The 24,910-nt window shown below is 41.2% G+C and overlaps 1 protein-coding gene across 2 annotated transcripts in view; it reads left to right on the top strand.

Moving 5' to 3' along the window:
• pdcd4b (programmed cell death 4b) overlaps positions 1–13,429 on the top strand; it is a 30,641-nt gene extending 17,212 nt beyond the window's left edge. For both annotated transcript variants that reach the window (XM_060911517.1, XM_060911518.1), the window contains exons 6-12: positions 4,192–4,413; positions 6,972–7,069; positions 9,614–9,731; positions 10,541–10,648; positions 10,874–10,984; positions 11,232–11,371; positions 12,675–13,429. In XM_060911517.1, coding sequence (XP_060767500.1) covers positions 4,192–4,413; positions 6,972–7,069; positions 9,614–9,731; positions 10,541–10,648; positions 10,874–10,984; positions 11,232–11,371; positions 12,675–12,735 — 858 coding nt within the window. In that variant the 3' untranslated portion in view covers positions 12,736–13,429. The remainder of the gene's footprint in view (positions 1–4,191; positions 4,414–6,971; positions 7,070–9,613; positions 9,732–10,540; positions 10,649–10,873; positions 10,985–11,231; positions 11,372–12,674) is intronic.
• Positions 13,430–24,910: the final 11,481 nt, after the last annotated feature.

The following is a 24,910-nucleotide window of genomic DNA, read 5'->3' as shown; positions in this document are numbered from 1 at the left end:
ATATATTACATCATTTGATTAGTCTAAAATCCATGTACCGTATTTTCTGGACTATAAGCCGCTACTTTTTTCCTAGGTTTTGAACCATGCGGCTTATACAAAGGTGCGGCTATTCTCCACCCCTAGGGGCGCTCTAACCGGAAGTAGAATCAAAAATAAGAGAGACGAAAAATCAATGCAAAGAAGAATTAGCAGATCTTTAGCAGATAGAACACGCACGACAAATTACTAACTGGTAATTATTTTCAAATCCAGCGAAGATGATTAAAGTGACTTGTGGTTTCAAACACAGGAGAAATGAAGGTAAATAAATACCGGTTATTTTCTCTTGGTTCTGTTCCGTTTTAATCAGCAAAGTTGCTGCCGTGTTAAAAGGCACTGTTCGGAAAGAATCAGTTCAGGTACATACATGTACATTTACAGTACAAAATCGTTCTGTACATGCAGTAAATATCTAATTTTTCAACATAGATATCTGCGGCTTATAGCCCGGTGCGGCTTGTATATCTTTTTTAAAAAAATTTTTTTTTTTAAATAGAGCGGATGCGGCTTATATACAGGTGCGCTCTATAGTCCAGAAACTACGGTAGTCTTGCCACAATTAATAATATGAAAAATCTGACTTTCTGAATAAAATAAAATCACTATCAAATATTTAAAAATGCTATCATATTTTTGTTCAGACCACCTTTCATGAAAGTCTCATCTCATCATCTCTAGCCGCTTTATCCTGTTCTACAGGGTCGCAGGCGAGCTGGAGCCTATCCCAGCTGACTACGGGCGAAAGGCGGGGTACACCCTGGACAAGTCGCCAGGTCATCACAGGGCTGACACATAGACACAGACAACCATTCACACTCACATTCACACCTACGCTCAATTTAGAGTCACCAGTTAACCTAACCTGCATGTCTTTGGACTGTGGGGGAAACCGGAGCACCCGGAGGAAACCCACGCGGACACGGGGAGAACATGCAAACTCCGCACAGAAAGGCCCTCGCCGGCCACGGGGCTCGAACCCAGACCTTCTTGCTGTGAGGCGACAGCGCTAACCACTACACCACCGTGCCGCCCACCTTTCATGAAAGTGAAAAACATTAAACAATCTGTTTAAACTAGATTTTGACATAAATGACGGGAGATAATCTCAAAATTCAGACTTCCTAAAAAGTATATAATCTCCATCATTTACAATCTTACAGTACCTACAATTACACAAGAACAGATTAAATTTCATAATATTTTTAAATAAAACTTACATAATACTTACATTATCAAACTAATTGTATATTGGCATTAGGAAAATATCAAATTCAAACTTCAAAAACCATTATCAATCAGAATCAAATGACTTGGTATGTCTTCACACTGTCATATAATTACTCTAAGATCATATTTGTACACAAACTTATTATGTTTGGATGAGACAATGATATTCCGTGTGCTTTTGGGTATTTTTAAAACACTTCACACGATTGGTTGAGATACACTGTCTTCCGGTTCAGTGACCAATGATATAATAGTTCACAAAACTGTTTTACCCGCTAAATAAACCATTCGGAATACTTCGGTCCTTTCTGATATTTTCCGATTGGTGTGTAAACAACACTATATTTACCGCAGTGCTTGCTAGCTGGTGTTGACAAATTGATACGCACAAGATTCAGTAAAACGCGACTACACGCTCTCTACTTATAAATGCGCAAGAAAACTCTCGTGCCCAAAAAGTGGATGTGCGACAGACAGATAAAAAAACGCGTATTATCGTGTATTACGCGCCCTAGATTAGGCCCTGGGGCAGCATGGTGGTGTAGTGGTTAGCACGGTCACCTTGCAGCAAAGAGGTTCTGGGTTTGAGCCCAGCAGCCGACTGGGACATTTCTGTGTGTCGTGTGGGTTTCCTTCGGGTGCTCCGGTTTCATGGGGCGGCCTCGGGTTGACGTGCTCTTGAGCAAGGCACCTAACCTTCAACTGCTCCCTGGGTTCTGTAGCATAGCTGCCCACTGCTTCAGATGGGTTAAATGCAGAGGATGAATTTCACTGTGCTCGAGCGTGCATGTGACAGGTGGCGGCTTCTTGCTAGCTAGCTAGCTTTTTATCATGTCAGTATGAATACGATGCTCTATCTGATCAGTATTCGTTCAGTCAGGTGACTAGTCAGTCTTTTATACTCAGACTAACGTTGGCAGACACTGTACAGGATGTTGGTCTTGTTAATGTCTCAGCGTCTAGCTAATGCAAGCTAGAGCCCTGCACTCCCACGGGAGTCCCGCGGGACCCGATGCAAAGCAGTGCGGCGCGGGACAAATTTTGAAAGCTGATTGCGGGCGGGAGGGGGAGTGCACAATGCGGGCGGGAGAGGTGATGAGCTGCAGTCCCGCTAACTAAAAACGTGTTTAAAATAAAATTTATAAATTATTAATTTGTCTATGATGTATATAATTTGTGTTGGATATTTTATTTGGCATTAATAAAAACATTAAGATGCCTAAATTTGCGGATGTGGTCTAATCTCGCGTACATTTCCGATTCCTTTCTGCTCTTCCGTGTTTGAGATCTCCGATCATGGCAGAAGAGCAGAGCTCCTCTAGTGAAGCTCACAGTGCTTCAGAAGTAAGTGCTGCTTTAAAAAGAGGTACATTTACCGTTAAGTCAAGAGTATTAGTCCTAAGTATTAAAAAGTATTAACTAGTATTAAAAAGGACTGTGTCGCACAGATTGTTCAATTTAAAGCTAGAAATAGACAGTGTATAATCTGAGGAGCTGGTTGTGGTTGCGCAGCACTTCATATGAGAGGAGAATGAAATGGCGGTTGGAATCATAACGCCACAGACTCGGAAGTGGGGGTGCGAGTGCGCAAAGCGAGAGCTGTCAATCATGAGCGCATGCAGCGCTCAACTTGGAATGTGTCAGCAGAATGTCAGAGTCTAAACAATAAACTTACAATAAATGAAGGATCGGTCAGTGGAGAGCTCAGCTAAGCTCAGCATGTTTAATTCCCCAAGCCAATGACAAGAACTTTCGTGAGAAATAACGCGAACGTCTGCATCATGCGGGATTTGCGGGCGGGAGCGGGACAAAATATGGCAGGCGCGGGCGGGACTGAAAATCATAATTCTTTGAGGGCGGGAGCGGGACTGCACAATGTGGGCGGGAGCGGGACTGAAAATTCTGTCCCGCGCAGACCTCTTGTAGCATCAGCCACATAAAATTTTTACTTATCAGTAGCGTAAAATAGTATCTATGTAAAGTAAGACACAGAAAGCCTCACTTTAAGAGAAATTCGGGGCGAGCGTGAGCATAGGAAGTCTATAGGGTTCTTCTCTGTCACTCACCCTGTCACTGACACACGCACACACCTCCTCACCCCTGTCCTATGGCCTTAGACCCTTTAAATCACGTGCTCGTTTTGAATGGGGAAGCGGAAAGAGGAATGAATGAAGGTAGATGGAAGCCGGCGCACGGACATTCTGACATCCTTCAGTACTCTTCAGTGCTCCGAGATAGATTGACTACTACACGCTTAAGGATTAATTTTTTTCCTTCTTCGCCCTTTTTGAGGAAGGTACATACGGACTTAAACCCACATCTGAAGAGGTGAGATCGCTCCTTTTTTTTTCCTATTTTTTTTTGCTGGCGAGGATTGTTTGTTTTTGGAAAGCGCACGGGCGGTGTGCGGGGTTTTGTTATACTGCTTGCGCAGTGGTTGGACTAAAGACTCTGCCCTGAAGGCTATTCTCTCACTCTTTCTCACTATGCACCATCACACAATAAAATATTCACTTTGGAAATATGTTGTAAGCGCGTTTCATGCATTAAGTTACAAGATTTGTTAACGGCTCGTATCGAGTTCGTTACACTCTAATGCAAGCTCACGTTTGTCATAGTGATCAAAACTAAATGAATGTTTTAGCTAGACAATAATTAGAAGTATATCTGTAACTCTATCTCGCCCAAATCCGAATGAATCCATGTCAGTATGATGTGATTTTTATACTTTTTTCAATGAAAGGAAAACAAGATCACGTGCAACTAGCTGCTGCTTTAATTTAACTTTGCTTGGTTATACGGCTAGGAGTCATGTTTTACAAACCTATGAAATTTTTGCACTTCAAAATTTTAGGGTTAAAAATGAATCTTTTTTTTTTTTTTTTTTAATATATATACATATAGCTGTTTATTCCTCTCTAGGAGTTATTAGGCGAGTTAAATCTGGGCTCCATGCGTAGTGATGTCCCGCTTCTGGCTGTGTCCTTGGCGTTGGAGGCCAAAGCGAGTCAGAGAGAGCTCACGTCCCTTCTGCTGTCACGCCTGTGCGGCAGAATCCTCAGCCGCTCCGACATCGAAGCCTCCTTCCACAAGCTGCTGAAAGAGCTGCCTGACCTGGTGTTGGACACGCCCACAGCGCCACAGGTAAGTGTGTCGGGGAATACCTGTTAAACCCAAAGGGGTGGATGGTTGGTTGTTTTTTTTTTTTTTTAAATGACTCTTTTTGATCAGATGGTGTGTTAATGAGGTGTGGCCTAATATTCTAATAACCTGCTTGATTGACGTTCTTTAAATACCCTTCAGCTCCTACAGCCGCGTAGTGCAAGTTCAGCACTTGGGATAAAGCGTGCGCGTGCACAATTTGGACTTGCTGCAGTCTTTTTTTTTTTTTTTTTCCCTCCCACTGCGTGTGTGTCTGTCTCTCTCTCTCTCTCTCTCTCTCTCTCTCTCGTGTGTGTGTGTGTGTGTGTGTGTGTTAAGCTGAGCTGGTTTTGTTCAGATTAGAACAGCAGAGGCAGCCCTTTTCTCTCATCAGGGCCTCTCAATAAATGCAGAACAAAATGTGCCCCACTGGTTACCCCCTCACTGTCTGAGTAAACAAGGCAAATGACCCACAACACCTCGCTTACACACACAACCCAAATCCAGTCTGAACCGTTTCCTCGCCCTTTTTTTTTTTTTTCCCTTCGTCCTGCAGTCATCTGGAAATCCCCTGTGGGTTAACACCATATCTTCCAGACTTGAAATCCCCCCATTTTGCAGATTCTGTAACTCACAGGAAGGCATCATAAAGGTTTTTAATACATGTCTGGGCATTTTAGTGTTTTAACAGTACCGGTGTTACATGATGGACGCCTGGGTGCTGCTATAACGTTATAAATTGCATTGCGGTGTTGCTCTGTTTTGGTCAAATCTAATTTCTTAGCAGTGAACATGTTTTATATTGCGTTCATAAGGATGCACTGTATTAAGACTTGTGTATATTCACACACCAAGATTCAGTCAGTGCCAGGTGATGTTAACACTAACAATTTAAAAGAGAGAAATAAAAATGGAGATTAGAACTTTTGAATTTGTGTGTCTCTCTCTCAGCAGTTTCGCTAACCTTTTCATGTGGAAGTTTATACATGGATACCAAATCGTAAAGAATTTGGATGTGTGTACTTGAACTTGGCTTTGTCTAATAAAGTATATGGGTTTAAAAAAAAAAAAAAAGTATGCCTGAAAATAAACTTAATAAATTGTCCTTGGATGTGTGGTGTCCCCGTCCCCCCCCCCCCCCCCCCTTTTTTTATTTTTTTTTTTATAAATTATAAACCTTCAAGTCTAATGTATGCAATACCGAAGACAAAGTTTTTAGAAAAAAATTTCTAAATATACAAACTTGAGTTTTAACTGAGGTTTGTTAATTTCCGGTAATGTTCTCCAGTAACGTTTGAAGGTTTCGGATGTCCTTGATGGTCGGCTTATCTCTGCTGCGTTATAAAACCCCTCTTTACAGTTAAGGTGGGGTTTACATTAGACCGTATCAGCAGATCATCAGATTAACGTTTTTAAAACGATTAGCGTGCACACAGCAACGCCAATACACGATTCGCGTGCACACAGCAACACCAATACACTGATACGCTTGGCTCTGCAGGCATCCTGCGCTCCAAATCACTCCACCCTGAACAGCGAGTGCCCTCTGGAGGGTGCGCACTCCGGCCCTGCGCAGCTCACAGAGCAGTGATTCGGGACTGAGCTGCTGTGTGTGAGATCCCAGCGCACATCACTTACCACTTGCAAGTGGAAGGATGGCAAGCCTAAAGACAATCATAACTACACAATGGGCAGTATTTGCATCAGTATTTGCAGTATTTTCATACTTTTATACTCTTTAATGAAAGGTGATACAAGGCGGAAGTCCGCGCCGTTTTTCAGCAGTCGTGTCACATGACCAACGCCAGCGAATCAGGAAGGTGGATGTCACAGTGACGTTGTCCAATGACGACGCCAGCTAGAGCTCAGCACAGCGTATCCGCGTATTCTCAATGTTTACACAGCACCGGACCAGACACGATCTAGATTGAATACGTGGACCCTGGCGGATTCCCGTTTCCCGGCGTTTCCAGGCGTTTTAATGTAAACGGACAGTGCATCCGCGAAGAAAACGAGACAGATACGGTCTAATGTAAACTTGGCCTAAGTTAAGCTCATCCCTGCAGTCGGGAAAGTGAAAGTTCAGAAAGGGCTCTCGACTGCTGTAGCCTGTAAGATTTTAGTCTAAAAGATGGTCTTTCTAATAATCCGTCATTGTTCCGAGTCACGGATTTTTTAAAATACTTTTTAATATGACGAGTACCTAAAATCAATGCATGTTTGTATGCAAATATAAAGAGACTTTTTTTTTTTTTTTTTAAACGTACACAGTACTATGGCTTCAAAATTGAGCAACAGTGTCCCTACAGTTAATATTAATGTCGCAGTAACTGAAAAGCACAGACTTGTTTTGTAATCACACTGGAGAAATTTCTGCAGAACGTCTCAAGATGTTTTGTTTTATTAGGCTCTAAGGTGAGCTAGAGGACCGTCAGATCTTTAGTTTATTGAAATACTCCTACCATTTTTCATTTCATTCTAATTTGAGTCCCACTATGATACAGCGCCACTGTGTTGCTTTTTAAATGCGTAATTTTTTTTTTTTCCCCCTTTGCTTGCAGCTGGTTGGTCAGTTCATTGCCAGAGCTGTAACAGATCAGATTCTGTCCAAGAGCTACATCGATGGCTATAAAGGAAGAGTGGACTGTGAACATGCCAGGTTTGTGTTCTTCGAAGTGCATGCCCACTGGGTGGGGTTTCAGTAAAAAAATACAAGTGCAGGCAGTTCAACTGTAATACACAAACCGACTTAACTGCCAGTTCACACGGCACTCTTTCACAAACAAGATCCAGTATTTTGTCCTTTTCATTGCGTTTTTGCTTTGTACAGCCGAAACTTCATGCTGTTTGAAAGATTTCCAACCTTTTTATTGGATTAAATTTCTCTCTTGCACATTTTGCTTATGTATATCCTGTAGTTTATTTTGTAGTTGTGTGGGCTTTTTTTTTTTTCCCCTCTCTTCACAAAGTAAAGGTTTTCCCAAGCGATTACAATTATCTGGTGTAACGGACGTGTTTGGTCTGTATCTGTCTGTTTATAAAACAGTAAATGGTTTGTTTAGTGTTTTTACTCGTCAAACAGGCTTTCAGTCCAGACTGGGTGGAAAAGCAGGTTCTGGATTTGTTTGTCCTTTTTGGCACCTTTTCTGCAGTTAGAATAGGGGGGAGACGCGAGCTTTGACTGCAGAGATTTGTTTTTCGTTGCGTTTTTAATCCGGTTACGAATCTGATTAAAATTAGGTTTCTGGGTAACTCTGTTCGACTTGTTAAAGTGGCTGATTCGGGGCGCGTTCAAGTTTGAGATCGGAAATTTTTCCAATAAGGAGAACGAACACAAAGGAAGGTATTTTAATTGCTCTTTAACTTCAGGTTTGAGATCAGTGTTGGATATCTGTCCAATTTACTGCGGTGTATTAACTCCTGAACTTGCCCCTCCTATGATCTTCCTATTTGGTTGCTTTACGTAGACCGTATTTTTATAGTCTAAATTAGTCTTCATTGATGTACAACCCCGATTCCAAAAAAGTTGGGACAAAGTACAAATTGTAAATAAAAACGGAATGCAATGATGTGGAAGTTTCAAAATTCTATATTTTATTCAGAATAGAACATAGATGACACATCAAATGTTTAAACTGAGAAAATGTATCATTTAAAGAGAAAAATTAGGTGATTTTTAAATTTCATGACAACACATCTCAAAGTTGGGACAAGGCCATGTTTCCCACTGTGAGACATCCCCTTTTCTCTTTACAACAGTCTGTAAACGTCTGGGGACTGAGGAGACAAGTTGCTCAAGTTTAGGGATAGGAATGTTAACCCATTCTTGTCTAATGTAGGATTCGAGTTGCTCAACTGTCTTAGGTCTTTTTTGTCGTATCTTCCATTTTATGATGCGCCAAATGTTTTCTATGGGTGAAAGATCTGGACTGCAGGCTGGCCAGTTCAGTACCCGGACCCTTCTTCTACGCAGCCATGATGCTGTAATTGATGCAGTATGTGGTTTGGCATTGTCATGTTGGAAAATGCAAGGTCTTCCCTGAAAGAGACGTCGTCTGGATGGGAGCATATGTTGCTCTAGAACCTGGATATACCTTTCAGCACTGATGGTGTCTTTCCAGATGTGTAAGTTGCCCATGCCACACGCACTAATGCAACCCCATACCATCAGAGATGCAGGCTTCTGAACTGAGCGCTGATAACTCGGGTCGTCCTTCTCCTCTTTAGTCCGAATGACACGGCGTCCCTGATTTCCATAAAGAACTTCACATTTTGATTCGTCTGACCACAGAACAGTTTTCCACTTTGCCACAGTCCATTTTAAATGAGCCTTGGCCCAGAGAAGACGTCTGCGCTTCTGGATCGTGTTTAGATACGGCTTCTTCTTTGAACTATAGAGTTTTAGCTGGCAACGGTGGGTGGCACGGTGAATTGTTTTCACAGATAATGTTCTCTGGAAATATTCCTGAGCCCATTTTGTGATTTCCAATACAGAAGCATGCCTGTATGTGATGCAGTGCCGTCTAAGGGCCCGAAGATCACGGGCACCCAGTATAGTTTTCCGGCCTTGACCCTTACGCACAGAGATTCTTCCAGATTCTCTGAATCTTTTGATGATATTATGCACTGTAGATGATGATATGTTCAAACTCTTTGCAATTTTACACTGTCGAACTCCTTTCTGATATTGCTCCACTATTTGTCGGTGCAGAATTAGGGGGATTGGTGATCCTCTTCCCATCTTTACTTCTGAGAGCCGCTGCCACTCCAAGATGCTCTTTTTATACCCAGTCGTGTTAATGACCTATTGCCAATTGACCTAATGAGTTGCAATTTGGTCCTCCAGCTGTTCCTTTTTTGCACCTTTAACTTTTCCAGCCTCTTATTGCCCCTGTCCCAACTTTTTTGAGATGTGTTGCTGTCATGAAATTTCAAATGAGCCAATATTTGGCATGAAATTTCAAAATGTCTCACTTTCGACATTTGATATGTTGTCTATGTTCTATTGTGAATACAATATCCGTTTTTGAGATTTGTAAATTATTGCATTCCGTTTTTATTTACAATTTGTACTTTGTCCCAACTTTTTTGGAATCGGGGTTGTAAATAATAAATATTTTGTTTGCAGACAGGTGGAATGATTGATTATTTAAATCATGGCTGTCATTTTAGCTGTACTCAGCCGTGTGTGTGACACTGACAGGGCTGCTCTGGACCGTGCTGCCGTACTGCTCAAGATGAGCAAGGAGGCGGGCCTTAAGATGGATAACCTCTGGGGCTCAGGGGGAGGACAGAGACCTGTCAATCAACTCATCAAAGAGGTCAGGACTCGGCCCACCCACATCATTACACTGAGTGACACGGATTTGCTTTTTGCGTAATAAAATTCTGGATTAATCATGTAAATATTATGGGAAATGGGGTTAAATAGTTTTGTTACTTATTTGACACTAACTTGTTGGATGATAAACGTGTAGCTGTTTTACGTGTCATTTTAATGTTAATTTCACAACCTTTTGCGCACGTAATTATTACGTTTTCAATAACTTGCATTTATAGAACAGTGTTCCAAATACCTAAACCTCCTCAGCCAGTGCTTATCTGCTTTTAGTGGCCTGAAATGTGCTGCCCAAAATGGAATATAGAGCGGAGTGCAAAAGTTTGCATTCCCCTGTGGTTTTGAATGCTTTTGAAAGTTAATGTGGGTGTGTCCAAGACTGTTTGTTTTCAGACCTGCTTTGAAGAAGGTGGTGTTTTGTGATGGGTTTAAGAGCTACTGAGGAAATGAAAGTGCTTGTGAATTTCCCCCCTCCCTTTTCTTTAGAACTGCTTTCAGGTTGTTGGTAAATAAAGTCAAATTATTTCTCCCCCCCCCCATATGATTAATACAATGCCATGTCTTCACACTAAATGTCCTGTTGCCTTTGTAGCACAAAGACATGCAAACTTTTGCACTTTCACGTTGATCATAAACAGACCTCATGGCTCCTGACCTCAGGTTGTTTCTCTGTGCTGCGAATGTGTTTCTTGGATCGAGCATTTTATTGACTTTAGGTGGTAGAGCTGATGAGATCTGATTGTGTGCCATGTTTAAAGAACTACTTGGGCTGTACATGCTTCACTTCCTCAGGTAAACCTGCTGCTGAAGGAGTACGTGCTCTCAGGGGATACGGCGGAGGCGGAACGGTGTTTGAAGGAGCTCGAAGTGCCGCACTTCCATCATGAGTTTGTCTACGAGGTAATGTTTTAGTATTTCTATCATGGCATGCGTTTCTGTGGACGTACTTTGACGAAGGGTACCACAGGGCCCGTTTAGGAGTACCGTTTGTTCCTGGTAGTGTTGGTACTCAGAAGGTGGCAAATGGAAAAGGGTTGTGATAGGAATAAGTTTAGATACTGCAGATTTGGTTACCATCCTGATTCGCCTGAGGTGGTGATTCTGAACGCTGCTTATCCCTCGTAGGCGATCGTGATGGTTCTGGAATCCAAAGGCGACACGACGCTTCAAATGATCCTGAAGCTGCTGAAATCTCTCTTTGACTCTTCAGTCATCACTCTGGACCAGATGAGAAGGGTACGACACCACCTGCTGGTCACATTTTTCTCTGCAGCTACCAGCTAAAGAACACCTGCAGAACTCATCTTGTCCACAAGAGATTGATTGATTGATTTTGAGGTTTTTTTTTTTTTTTTTGGTCTGTTAATAGTCTAACAAAAAATGAGGGGGGGGGAGAACTCTGAAGGTTCTATATACTCTGTGTATAGCATGGAGATGTTGTATAGTGTTTACTTACTGAAACACCGGTCTTTACTCCCGACAGGGTTATGAGAGAGTGTATATGGATATTGCAGATATTAACATCGACGTGCCGTGTGCGTATTCTCTACTGGAGCACTTTGTGGATAAGAGCTTTAGTACTGGAGTCATTGACAAAAAACTCAGAGACTTGTGTCCATGTCGGTAAGTGTTCCATGATTTTGTCAGGTTTTTCATATGTGCCAACCCAGAGAGAGAGAGAAGCGGTAAATCAGATTGTGTGACTCAGTCATGCCCTTTTAAGGGGTCTGGGGGCACGCTCCCCTGGAAAAAAAATTGGGGGGGGGGAATAATGGTGCATTCTGAGGGTCCAATGTTTTGAAAATTAATCGGGAAAGTGGACAGTCATAGTGCAAAAAAATGTTTTTCCTTCCCCTTTCCCCCTCCTTTGGAGGATTCATTATTCATGATCACTAGAACTTTTTTTTTTTTTTGGTATTGTGACCTCACTGCTGATTGGCTCTCGTTATGGTTCTAGCCAATGGAGTGGTGTGATAGTTTGGTTCAACATCATTATCACACCATTCTATTGGTTCTTGACTTCACTTAATGATTTTTTTTTTGGATCGTTTGTATTCTGTGCTGAAAATAACTGAAGTGAGGTCAGAAGAGCAAATCCAACAATGTTCACGGACTTTGTAATACAGTCAGTTTTAGAACTACGCTACCGTTCAAAAGTTTGGGGTCACCCAGACAATTTTGTTTTCCATGAAAAGTCACACTTTTATTTACCACCATAAGTTGTAAAATGAATAGAAAATATAGTCAAGCCATTTTTCTGGCCATTTTGAGCATTTAATCGACCCCACAAATGTGATGCTCCAGAAACTCAATCTGCTCAAAGGAAGGTCAGTTTTATAGCTTCTCTAAAGAGCTCAACTGTTTTCAGCTGTGCTAACATGATTGTACAAGGGTTTTCTAATCATCCATTAGCCTTCTGAGGCAATGAGCAAACACATTGTACCATTAGAACACTGGAGTGAGAGTTGCTGGAAATGGGCCTCTATACACCTATGGAGATATTGCACCAAAAACCAGACATTTGCAGCTAGAATAGTCATTTACCACATTAGCAATGTATAGAGTGGATTTCTGATTAGTTGAAAAGAACAGTGCTTTTCTTTCAAAAATAAGGACATTTCAAAGTGACCCCAAACTTTTGAACGGTAGTGTAAAAGCAGTTGTATTGGCAAGGATGGGTTTGGGGTGTGTTTTAACTTTAAACCTAATATAATTCACAGCAATGAAAACTGTACATAATGTGGCCTTTGAATGTGAACAATAAGCTCTAGAATTTGAGTCTCCAAAAAGATCACTTTGCTTTTTCTGTTTTGACATCAGTGACCTCTAAATCCCAAATTGTAACCCTTGAATAGATGTCATGCACAGAAGTTTCTGTATACAGTATTGAAAGCTAATGCGCTTCTTGTTTCTACTTCTTTCCCAGAGGAAGAAAGAGGTTTGTCAGTGAAGGAGATGGCGGACTTCTCAAACTTGAAACCTACTGAGTCCACGACTTCCCGTGTCCACCTTCTCTGCCATGTTTGAGGAAACTAGTGCAACTTGTCTGAAAACTGCATACGTCTGTGTATCCTACAGGTTTAGGTCTATATCTCCCTCCTGACAAGAACGTAGGGCTTACGCAAAGGAACGTAGCTATGGAATAACCCCCACGCACACCTGTTTAAGGTGACTAGATAAGCTAAAACTTTGAAAAAGTGTCACGGTTTGAAATGACGGCATCATTCCAGGTTTTGTATTTTTCAGTTCACTGCCACTTGGCACGTTTCACTGGCTGTCCGGTTAGCAGGATAACTTGAGCCAGATGTGCTTTAACCGGTCTTAATTTATCCAGCCTGTATAATCTGCTTTGCAAATTCCACTTTACAAACTGTCTCTCTACTTTTACAGTGTTTATAGAGTTGGTAGGTTTGTTTGAAACCTTTTCATGTTGGTTCCAACTCTCTCTTATCTTCCTGAAGCTTGCTGCTTGTGTTTCCCTGCTCAGTCTAACGGACATCAGTACTGGATGCAACTGACAACAAAATGGCAATACATGACACAAATGTGAACCAATCAGGATTATTTCCGCACGTTGTCAAATTATTTTTATATTTTCCGAACAGTGACATGGGCATATTTACCAAATGTTTTTCGTTATTTCTTGAAAATGGGTAAGAAATAAAGATTAAAGTAAGTTTGTTTTGCATTTGCTTATTAAAACTAGTGTCCAGCTCTTGAGTTTGAGTGCCCAGAAAGTGATGCACTTGAATCCCGGGACTGCGGGAGGGGAAGGGAGCCCTTAACCCGTGGTGCTGTTTGGACTGAAAAAAGGTGTTTATTTGCGCTAAGCGTTAAAACCATCCAATCATATTCAAGTAACACATCCGTGCACAAGAAAATAATGCTGCATTCAAGGAAAGCTCGGAAGTGAGGAGTCTGAACTTGGAATTGTATCATTTGAGCTCCAGAGAGGCCTCGGTGAAAAGTATTTTGTTGTCCAGCTAACATTTAGTGAGCAAAGTGATGCACTTTCTCAACAGTTTTATAGATGTAACCACGTAATGCGTCTCTGTTGCTCGATCTAAAGTAATATTGCTATAACCTCACCTTAATAGTCATTTGGTACTTTTACTGGCCACGTTTCATGCCGAGAGACGAGGGACACACCTCCGTACATACATAATCCTGTATGCAACCCAAAATTTCAAAAAAGTTGGGACGCTGTGTAAACTGCAAATGGAAACAGGATGTGAAAGCTTACAACTCGTAGAAACCCTGTATTTCATTGAAAATGGTACAAAGACAACATAGATGTTGAAACTGATTTATTTTTTGAAAAAAAAAAGCTATTTTTTTTTAAAATTGACGTTTCAAAGTTGGGACAGGGCATGTTGACCATTGTGTTGCATCACGTCTACTTTTAACACTCTCTATAAATGTTTGAGAACTGAGACCAATTGCTGTAGTTTTGAAAGAGAAATGCCCCATTCTTGCCTGATGGATAGTTTTAGTTGCGCAAGGGTTTAGGGTCTCCTTTGTTGTATTTTGCACTTCATAAAGCGCCAAAAGTTTTAAATAGGAGACAGGTCTGGATTGCAGGCAGGCCAGTTTAGCACCCAGTCTCTTACTACAGAGCCATGTGGCTTCATGTGCAGAAAGCAGTTTGGCATTGTCTTGCTAAAAGATTGTCTGTATGGCAGCATATTGCTCTGAAGTGTCTTTTTATATCATTCAGCGTTAATGTTGCCTTCCCAGATGTTCAAGCTACCCATGTCATGTGCACTAATGCACCCTCATGCCATCACGGATGCTGCTTTTGAACTGTGCACTGATAACAGGCCGGATGGTCCCTCTCGTCTTTAGCCGGGAGGACGTGGGGTCTATGATTTTCTAAAAAGAAATTTCTACTTTTGATTCGTCAGACCTCGGGACAGTTTTCCACTTCGCCTCGGTCCATCGTGAAAGAGCTCGGGTCCAGAGAAGACGGCAGTGTTTCTGGATATTTTTTATATCCGGTTTTAACTTGCATTTGTGGATGCAGTAATGAAGTGTTTTCACAGACTGTTTTTCTGAAGTGTTCCTGAGCCCATACGGTGATTTCCACGACAGACACGTGTCTGCTTTTAATGCCGTGTCTCCTGAGGGCCTGAAGATCACAGGCATCCAATGTCAGGTTTTTAGCCTTGTCTCTTGCATACAGAGATTTCTCCAGATTCTCTGAATCCTTTAATGATCTGTACCATAGATGATGTGATCTCCAAATTCTTTGCAATTTTACAACGAGGAATGTTAAGTTGTTGCACTTTCTGCCCATGCAGTCTTTTCACAAAGTGGTGAACCCCTCCCATCTTTACTTCTGAGAGACACTGCCTCTCTACGATGCTCTTTTTATACCCAATCATGTTACTGACCTGTTGCCAATTAACCTAGTGGGGTTTTTTTTGTTTTGGGTGGTTTTTTTTTTTTTAATATAAAGTCTCTTATTGCCCCTGTCTCAACTCTTCTGAAATGTGTTAGATTGAAAAGCACATTTTCAAAAAAAAACACGGTTTCAACATTGTCTTTATTTCATTGAAAATAATCCCAGGTTTCTATAACTTTGCAAATCTTCCCTTTTTTTTTTTTTAATTTCAGCATCCTAACTTTTTTGGAATTGGGATTGTACTTATTCGCTGTCCCAAATTTTACACAGAACTTGGGTTCCTCCTCCACCTTTCCAATACTGATTTATTGCCCACTACTTTTGCTGGTATGCTACCATTATGAGAGGAGCAGTGATGGTGGCGTTTTTTTTTTTTTTTAAACACCTCTGTGACACTGCTAGGTTGAAAAACAGTCCCCTGACAATATTGGGTGGTGGTCAAACCGACACTGATGACATGCGTTGTTTGGTGGAGATAAGGTTTAGTTTTTAACTGAACATGACCAGTGTGTAATAACACAATGCAGTAAGTATAAACAACTCGACTGCTGTCATTATCGCTACTAATCATGAAACACTGTCTGCTCACTGCTGGAAACTTTCCATAGATGGATGGTGAAGAGGTGCGCCAATACACTCTGCATAACGACAGAGGCGCTCAGTACTCTTGTATGGTTGGAAGGAGGCCCTGATAAAATGTCGTGTGTAGGTGTAGCTACAGGATTGTGCACTTTTGTAATACTTGACACATTTTCTGATGTAGGTATCATGGTAACGACAACCTTGGAACTAAAGAGGACAGATTTGTAATGTTATCACCCACCATCACTTTAGCATTGAGTCATCGTCGTGTCCTCCCCCTTGGATTAACTTACAGGGCAAAGAGGAAGAAAACGCTTCAGATAAATACTTAGAATTACAGTTCAACATTTTAGTTTACATATCTTGTTACATTGTGTGTGTGTGCTCAGATGCAGGTAGCATGAGTAAAGGCTAAAAAAAAAAGTTGTGCCATTAGAGCTACGTTTCTTCTGGTCATTCAGTATTTCTTAGCTGTAGTTTCTTTTTAATATAAAACAACTGCGTTTCACAAACTTTGTCCTTGGCAGCATTAGCTGAATGAATGTAAAATAGCAGTAACTTATTGACACTGTATGATTTTAAAGCTGATCAACTGTATTTTACATTAGTTCGCCTAATGTGGTAATTTTACACACCGTTCCTTGCGCCTGGTTTGATCAGTGAGACTGTGTGTGGTGATTGAAGACAAAATGATGGAACTAATTCAGTAGTGATGTTGTGACTGACAGAGGCGTATGTACACCCCACTATGTTCACCCTCGCACTGATCTCTACTGCGTGTGCTCTTGCTGCTCCCTGTCCGCTGCTTCCTGCTGCTTGATGAGCTCCTGAGCTTCCCGCTGCATCGTCTCCAGCTTCTCCAGCGTCACTGACTTCAGAGGCAGCAGCTTGGGTTTGCAGAGAACCAGCGCTGGGACGTCCTCCCCTGCCAGCTGACCTGTACACACACACACGCAGCACTGTGGTATACGTTTTCATATTATTATACATAAAATGTGAACAGGTTTATAGCTGTCTTGGCCGTACGTGAGATGCAACTCCTGTGTTGCAAGTAATTGTCTTACAATTTTTAAAGTGCCATTCCACCACTGGATGTTTTCTTTGGCATAAAATACAATATATTTTATGACAACGTGACTAGACAGAGAAATCTTTTAGCTTCAAAATGATACATCAAACATAATTTTTTGACAACGACAAGTATATTAATTTTGTGACTAAAGTCACCTACACTTTTAATTTCCCCGCGGTAGTGAAACGTGATGTCATGGGCAGGTTCCCCTTGACGTGGCACAGATTATCAGCAATGACGGATAGAACGCGATTTCCACTTGTCGATTGCTGTGCTGATATCGACCGTCTTCTTTGGGCATCACTTGCTATTTTCCTTCGCTTCTTTTCCGAAGCTGATAATCTGTGCCACGTCACACGTGACGTGGTACACAAGAAGGGGAACCAGCTGATGACCTCACGTTTCACTACCGCGCGGAAATTAAAAGGGTAGGTGACTTTGGTCGCAAAATTAATGTACTTATCGTTGTCAAAATTTTGATATCATTTTGAAGCTAAAAGATTTCTGTCTCGTCATGTTGTCATAAAATATATTGTATTTTATGCCAAAACAATACATCCAATGGTGGAATGGCACTTTAAGGAATGGGGAGTATTTACTGACATGCAACTATTGGGGGGGAAAAAAAAACAACGCAGCAGCGACTCAGACAATACTGTGTTTTTGTGTTAAATATTACAGAATATATTTTAGATGGGTGACTATAAATTTATTATAATGAGAGAGAAAAGGTATGAATAGTGTTGATTCAGTTTACCTTGTTTAGGTAAAACCTCTCTGAGCACTGACTTCACTTCAGGCATCATGAAGCTTTTCAATCAACCTTTTTAATAAAGAAAATGGTTTTTAAAAAAAAGAGCAATAAAGTGCAAAAGATCTTGTACTCATAACTTTATATTCGGTTGCCAGTTGAATATTTTTGCAGGACACTGTACATCACAACATACAGAAACACAGCCAGATTATCAGCTCATTTATACATTGCAGTTTCCTGAGGAATATCGGTATCGAAACGGCTAATATCGTGATAGTGAATAACAAACGATGTATCGCGCGACACTACCATTTATACCGTGCGATTTTTTTTCCTCTTTTGATTATTTCCTGCTCTAAACTCAGTGCTAAATGGCGTTTATATTCTCCGCCTTTTTATCCTCGAAGTGTGTGGTGTTGTTTTTTTTCTCTTGAACTTGAATTTAGTCTAAAAAAATTTCCGCTAGCTCGGTTATTTAGTGGCTAAACAGCTGACGCTAATGTTAAGCTTATTAGCTTTATTCTCAGGCTCGGAGTTATTTCTAAACGAGCTACAAAATGGCGGTTCTAAAACTGACGTAAATCTACAATTCGGCTGTATGGAAAAATAAACACACAAACATCCTGTTATAATATTACCGTAGTGGTGGTTTCAGTCAGAAAGCTGCTCCTCTTGGCCAAATCCCAATTGGCTTTCTTTCCGTTCCGGAGTGCACTTCATTACATCCCGAAGCCATTACTTCAGGCGCTATGTAGTGCACGTTAATAGGGAGCAGGGAGTGATTTAGGGTTCGGTCTTGGATTACACAGTTGCTAGGCCGCTCTTCTTCGCTTTGTTCGGGAAACGGACTGCAGTGCGGTGCCGCCACCTGGCGGCCAATATATAAAATCATTTTTTGTATAAGGGCGTTTCTTCAACTGGGGCACTTTTACCACTGGGAAGTTGATGAAAAAAAACTTTTTCAAAATTTACCTAATTCAGTATCATACATTTTAAATAACATACCTAGTTTTAAGATATGTAAGAGTTCAAACTTAGATTACAAGACAAATTGTTATTTTTGACATTTTATCTGACCCGCAGTGAAGAAACGTCATTTCCACCACATCTCAATCTACAACTGTAAAGTAAAAGGAGAATAAATTACACCATTTAATAATTGTTTAGGATCATGTTTGTAAGTAACTTTACCCATTTGTCCATGATATAAAACAACCATGCATTTTTAAATGGGAGAAATTAACTGTCCTATGGACCAAATGCTGTATTGAACACCTGTCACAGTGGGAAACATAACGTTGGTTTGGGTAGGACCTTGTTAGAAAATAAATAGCATTATTTTTTTTATGTTAAATAACACAAGATCTCAGAAACTGTGCATATAGTTTTAATGTGTGATGAGAACTGTTTGAATATTTTCAAAAAATATGTGTGGTGATGACGGCACGGTGGTGTAGTGGTTCGCGCTGTCGCCTCACAGCAAGAAGGTCCTGGGTTCGAGCCCCGTGGCCGGCGAGGGCCTTTCTGTGTGGAGTTTGCATGTTCTCCCCGTGTCCGCGTGGGTTTCCTCCGGGTGCTCCGGTTTCCCCCACAGTCCAAAGACATGCAGGTTAGGTTAACTAGTGACTCTAAATTGAGCGTAGGTGTGAATGTGAGTGTGAATGGTTGTCTGTGTCTATGTGTCAGCCCTGTGATGATCTGGCGACCTGTCCAGGGTGTACCCCGCCTTTCGCCCGTAGTCAGCTGGGATAGACTCCAGCTTGCCTGCAACCCTGTAGAAGGATAAAGCGGCTAGAGATAATGAGAATGAGATGAGATGTGTGGTGATGGAAATGGCCAGGTGTTGTGGAAATGACAATGAATTGACAAAGTATATTTATTAGAAAAATTATAAAACTCATTTCACAGTTCACAAAATAATTAAACACACCTGTTTTTAGTTTAGTGCCAAGCCAATATCTGAATTTCATCAAACAGTTTGACTTGATGTCTCAAACATGAATGAGTACAGTTCATAGGCTGCAAATAACTCATTAAACCTATGGCTTAAGGCAGAAATATTAAAAAGTGGATTCTGAAAATTTCTAATTGGTCTCTTAAATGAACACTCTGTACTTGAAACTGTAACTAACTTCTGAAATTGTATGATTTTGTATCATGGGACATCATGGAACTGCCTACTAATAGAAAGATGACCTAACAGAGGGTCTTAAAAACAGGGTATCAACGCCCACAATGCTGAACCTGAAGGGGGCTTAGATGGGTGTAACAGTCTAGGCCTATAAGTGTGTGTGTGAGAGTGTATGAGAGAGAGAGAGTGAGTGTATGAGTGAGTGTATGAGAGAGAGTGTGTATGAGAGAGTGAGTGAGTGTACTGTATGAGAGAGTGAGTGAGTGTACTGTATGAAAGAGAGTATATGAGAGAGTGTGTATGAGAGAGCGAGAGAATGAGTGAGTGTATGAGAGAGTGTATACATACTGTCTTTTCCACCACAGAGAGCAGTGTGGTGGAAATGACATTTCTACACTTTTTTGTGAAAAAATGGAAGATGGCTTCACTGATTAGCTTTGAATTAATACTTAGCATTTCATGTATGCAAGATACTCTTATTTAACTTAAAATTTTCATCTCTTTAAAAACACCCATGACAGTACAGCATGTTTGGAAATGACGTACAATAAATGTATTTCCTGATCAAGCAATATTTACCTTGATTTTTCTTCAGTAGTTTTTAATGAAAATTTAAATGCCCTCCATGTTCGACATGTGCTCTGATGTCAGTGTAGATTTCCATGGTAACCACACAAACAATCTTTCTCACAAACTTTTTAAAGCGACATTAGTGTTGTGGTGGAAATGATGCCAATACTGTGGGACAGGTATATTTTGTCTAAAAAATATATTAATGATGGACTCAAATGAAATATTATATGGCATTGTATTTATGTGACTATTATTTAATACAGGTACATTAATAATTACCAGCTAAGTCATATTCTTAAACTTTATTTTCAGTCTTTTAGTTTAAAAGTCTGGGTGTGCGACAAGGAGAAAACAGTGATTTTGACACCTTCCAGGAGGTTGAAAAGTATGAAAAAATCATAATAGAAAGCTAGTAAATTTTTTTTTTAAGTGGGTTTCATTGGTAGTGTGACAAAGAAAGTGGAATTTGTCCAAAATTATAAGTATTTTTTAAAATATGACCAAATAACATAAAAGTACCCGTAGTCTAAGAATCACCCATAAATACTGTATGTTTTAGAAATTAACGGTTAATAAATAATGTTAATAAACATTTTAAGTCACACGTAAGTTAAAAGAAAATATTAAATGCTTAGTAATCAGTTTTACAAAAATAAATTTAAAAATGATGCAATCACCACATTAATCTGGAATGAATGACAGCTGCACGGGTCTCCAGGATTAACAGACACACTGGAAACACGTGTGTGTGTGTGTGTGTGTACAGTTTTATGTCTGTATGATGTTCAGGATTGAAAAAGGCACAGTGAACTCCCCTTTCTCTCTCGCCTCTAAGTTCACCTTCAACTTCACATGTTTGGAGAAACTGAGGCCTGAGGATTTTGATCCTGAGAGAGTAATAAGCTAAAGTAAAAAAGTGCTTAAATGTAAAGAGCATTATTTGGGGGCCAATACTTGATTTAATTTCTCCCCAAGGTACAAAGTAGCGGCCTGTTTTTTGCAGTCAATAGTCATAAAATTGAAATTATATCATGGGCAGGATGATTTGGAGAAAAGTTTCTATTAAGTTCCTCACACTGTTCCAAAAACATACCAGTTGACTAAGATAAATTACCCCTGGCTGTAAGTGTAAGAGTGTTTGTTTTCAGGTTATACTCCTGATACAGCAGGATAAAGCGCTTACTGAAAGTGACCAAGTTAGTTTGGCATAAAAATTGCACAAACTTTGTGTGGAAAAAATAATGTGACTTCAAAAACCCCGTACATCTGTTTAAGCTCAAAATATCACTGTCTGCTTCTAAATGTGTGCTTTAATTTATCGCCCTTTAGTTTTCATGAAAGGTGTCAATAATTCTGGAGCTTACGGTATTTAAAAATATTTCCAGTTGAATTTTTATTTACACTTTGTTAGAGCTTTATTGTAATTGTTTTGCAGAGGTACAGTTTTAAAGAATATTTGACTTTTTATTCAGAATTGTGAAGCACAATATCATGAATTACAAATAAATGAAGTTGGTCGTCTTCTTCTCTTGGCTGCTCCCGATTAGGGGTCGCCACAGTGGATCTTTCGTCTCCATTGCTCCTTGTCTTCCACATCCTTCTCTACCACACCTGCCACTTTCATGTCCTCCCTCACCACATCCATGTATCTCCTCGTTTTCGTGTGCCTGGCAGCTCCATCCTCAACCTTCTCATTCCAACATGCTCTGCATCTCTTCTCAGGATGTGCCCGTACCATCTCAGTCTCATCTCTCTTAGCTTCATTCCCAAGCTCTCCATATGTGCTGTCCCTCTGATGTGCTCGTTCCTTATCCTGTCCAACCTTAACATCCTCAACTCCGCCACCTCCAACTTTGCCTCCTGTCTCTTCGTTAAATAAATGAAGTTAGTGACTGTCTCATCTCATCATCTCTAGCCGCTTTATCCTGTCCCACCCAGCTGAACCCTGGACAAGTCGCCAGGTCATCACAGGGATGACACACGGACAACCATTCACACTCACATTCACACCTACGGTCAATTTAGAGTCGCCAGTTAACCTAACCTGCATGTCTCTGGGGGAAACCGGAGCACCCCCATGCAAACTCCGCACAGAAAGGCCCTTGTCGGCCACGGGGCTCGAACCCGGACCTTCTTGCTATGAGGCAACAGCGCTAGCCACTATTGAGGTATTTCACTCACGTGCCCAAGTCATGTGATGCTGCCATTTTGGACGGCACGGCTCGAATCAGTTTGAATGCGAGGAAGGCGACAAACGAAAAACATAAAAGAAAAAGGAGCGAGATGCAGAAAACACCTTCACTATCCAGCGACATAGGGCATTTACAGGGCGAGCAGAGGGAGAGGTATTTGCAAAAATTGAGGTTAGCAGGCTTAGAGAATGACATTTACCTGCTTCCACCAGGATTGTTCACTGACAGCTAAGGTTTGTTCACATTTTCATTTACTTTCGGTCCTCAGGATAAACAAAATGTTATTAAATGTCATTGAAATAACTTCTTAGTCTGTTGAGACATGGCCCGTTATAAGTTTTTCCTTTACTGTATTTACTCCCGTAAAATACCAAATAATAGCCCGGGCGATTATTTGTCTCAATCACGTAAGAGACCCGGCGCGACTAGGCGGCTATTTGGAACAGGCGATTAATTCCTTCTTCACAAACACCTTCCCCAAAATCTACCTCAAAACAGGGAAAAAATCATTCTCAGATAGGCCTACTTTTAACCAGTATAACTTAGTTTGTTTAGAGTTAGATTACAGATAGCACGGTGCCGACTTCGGGGAATTTTGAAGACGCAGAATGCATCTTCGCATGGCACAGTCGGGGTGGATAAAGGATAAATCACACACCTTTTCCTGTTAATGACTAGTTAAGCGCATGCTTTACAAAATAATCAAGAAACCACACCATTGTCTGTGCGCAGCACTGTGATTTAATTACTCTGCAAAGTTATGGTCACTTGCTATCACCCTCACCCATGCAGCCTCCACCCTTTGCGCTTCGCGATGTCTGTCAATCTGAAATTGCATGGAGGGCGCGACGTTGAAGCAACATAATTAGGGTGCGAAGTGTCAAACCAAAGGGTTTTTTCTTATGCTGAAAAATAAGTGACCTGCAGTGGCTACATACTGTCATCTTGCATCACGTTTCTCTCCAAGACGTCTCCCTATTTGGCGGATATGAGCCTATTCCCCGAGTGAGTTGGTACGGTGGCTCGACCCCGTAGAAAACTTAAAGTTCGGATGAAAGTTAGTTGAATAGGTTACTGACTTGTAGGCCTACATGTTGCCTGCCTGACGCGTGCTTCTGCCCAACTTGCACGACAGATTACTTGTTGAAAAGGCCCCTTGGATTAGATTGGCCGCGAGCAGACTGAAATGCATGTTAGAACGCTCTCACCTTTTTTGTAAAGCGTCTTCCAGATCCGAATGGGTAAGGGCAAGTGAAATGGTATAAGGTCTTTAATAAAACTCAGTGTGTGCTTTGACGCATGCATTCGGCAATTTAGGTCGTTTAACAGAAGCAGCAGTCCAACCTTGGAAACCTGCAGTCCTCAATGTCACCACACACGCTGGCTTTCGTTGGGTATATCCCAAGGGGTGGCTAAGACATCTGTCAAAAGTTACGGAGTTGCATTCCTCAAGAAATATTACGGTAGACCAAGATTATAACATTGAAATGGCATGTTTATTATCACGTAACAAAATGTTGTAAACAGTATTATAGAAATAATTTCATTCATTCATTCATTCATTCATTCATTCATATTGTTTCGGTAGAAAACTATGCAATGCAAAATCGTTTAAACACCAGAAAACCAGAAAAGTGCTGGGCCTCAAGATTCTAGATAGAACGTTCGGACGCTTTTTTTTTTTTTTTTAAGACCCCGGCGAGTATTCGGACCCGGCCTTTATTTGTCACAACACACGCGTACACCCGGCCGTTAATTGGAACTCGGCTATTATTTGGTATTTTATGGTAGTTTACTGAGTGTGCTCCGGGGCTGGCTGGCTGGCGCTAGCTAGCTAGCTAGCGCTCCGGGGCTCGCTGGCCGGCTAGCTAGCGCTCCGGGGCTCGCTGGCTCAGTAAACTAGTAAATCCAGTAAAGGAAAAACTTGAGACTGAAAGGTTTTAACAGTCATCCAAATGACTGAACGTAAACATTGCTACAGTAACAAACCAGCTACTGTTGTTGACATTAGCTAGCTTGCCGTCCAAAATGGCGGACACCGGGGCGTCACGTGACCCTGTGACGTCAGGTGAAATACCTCAATACCACCCTTAGTGACTGTATATTATTTATTAACTTTCATTTCAAATAGTACTAATCTGATTTTTACTCATGTCAGTATCTCAAGCTCATCTCATAGAGGCCACGGCCTGAAGGTTAGTGAAGCAGACTTGAGTGCAAAGGGTCTCTGGTTCGAGGCCCAGGGGAGCTGAGTGAATTTTCTCTCTCTCTCTAGTGGCTGAAGGATTGAGCAAGGTGTGTGTTCACTGCTTCAGATGGGGTAAATGCGTGTAAGAGGAAATCTCGCGATAATGTCACGTCTCTATGCGCCTTACTTTACAATATCTCGCGAGGTTTTGGGATGAAACATGGCATGCGTGTGACGCCATCGCGCCGGCAGGGAGGATGGGCGGG

The sequence above is a fragment of the Neoarius graeffei genome, chromosome 27, assembly GCF_027579695.1.
Source record: "Neoarius graeffei isolate fNeoGra1 chromosome 27, fNeoGra1.pri, whole genome shotgun sequence".
Taxonomy (NCBI): domain Eukaryota; kingdom Metazoa; phylum Chordata; class Actinopteri; order Siluriformes; family Ariidae; genus Neoarius; species Neoarius graeffei.
Note: the sequence above shows the minus strand (reverse complement) of the source record. Positions and strands in the feature narration are given on the sequence as shown.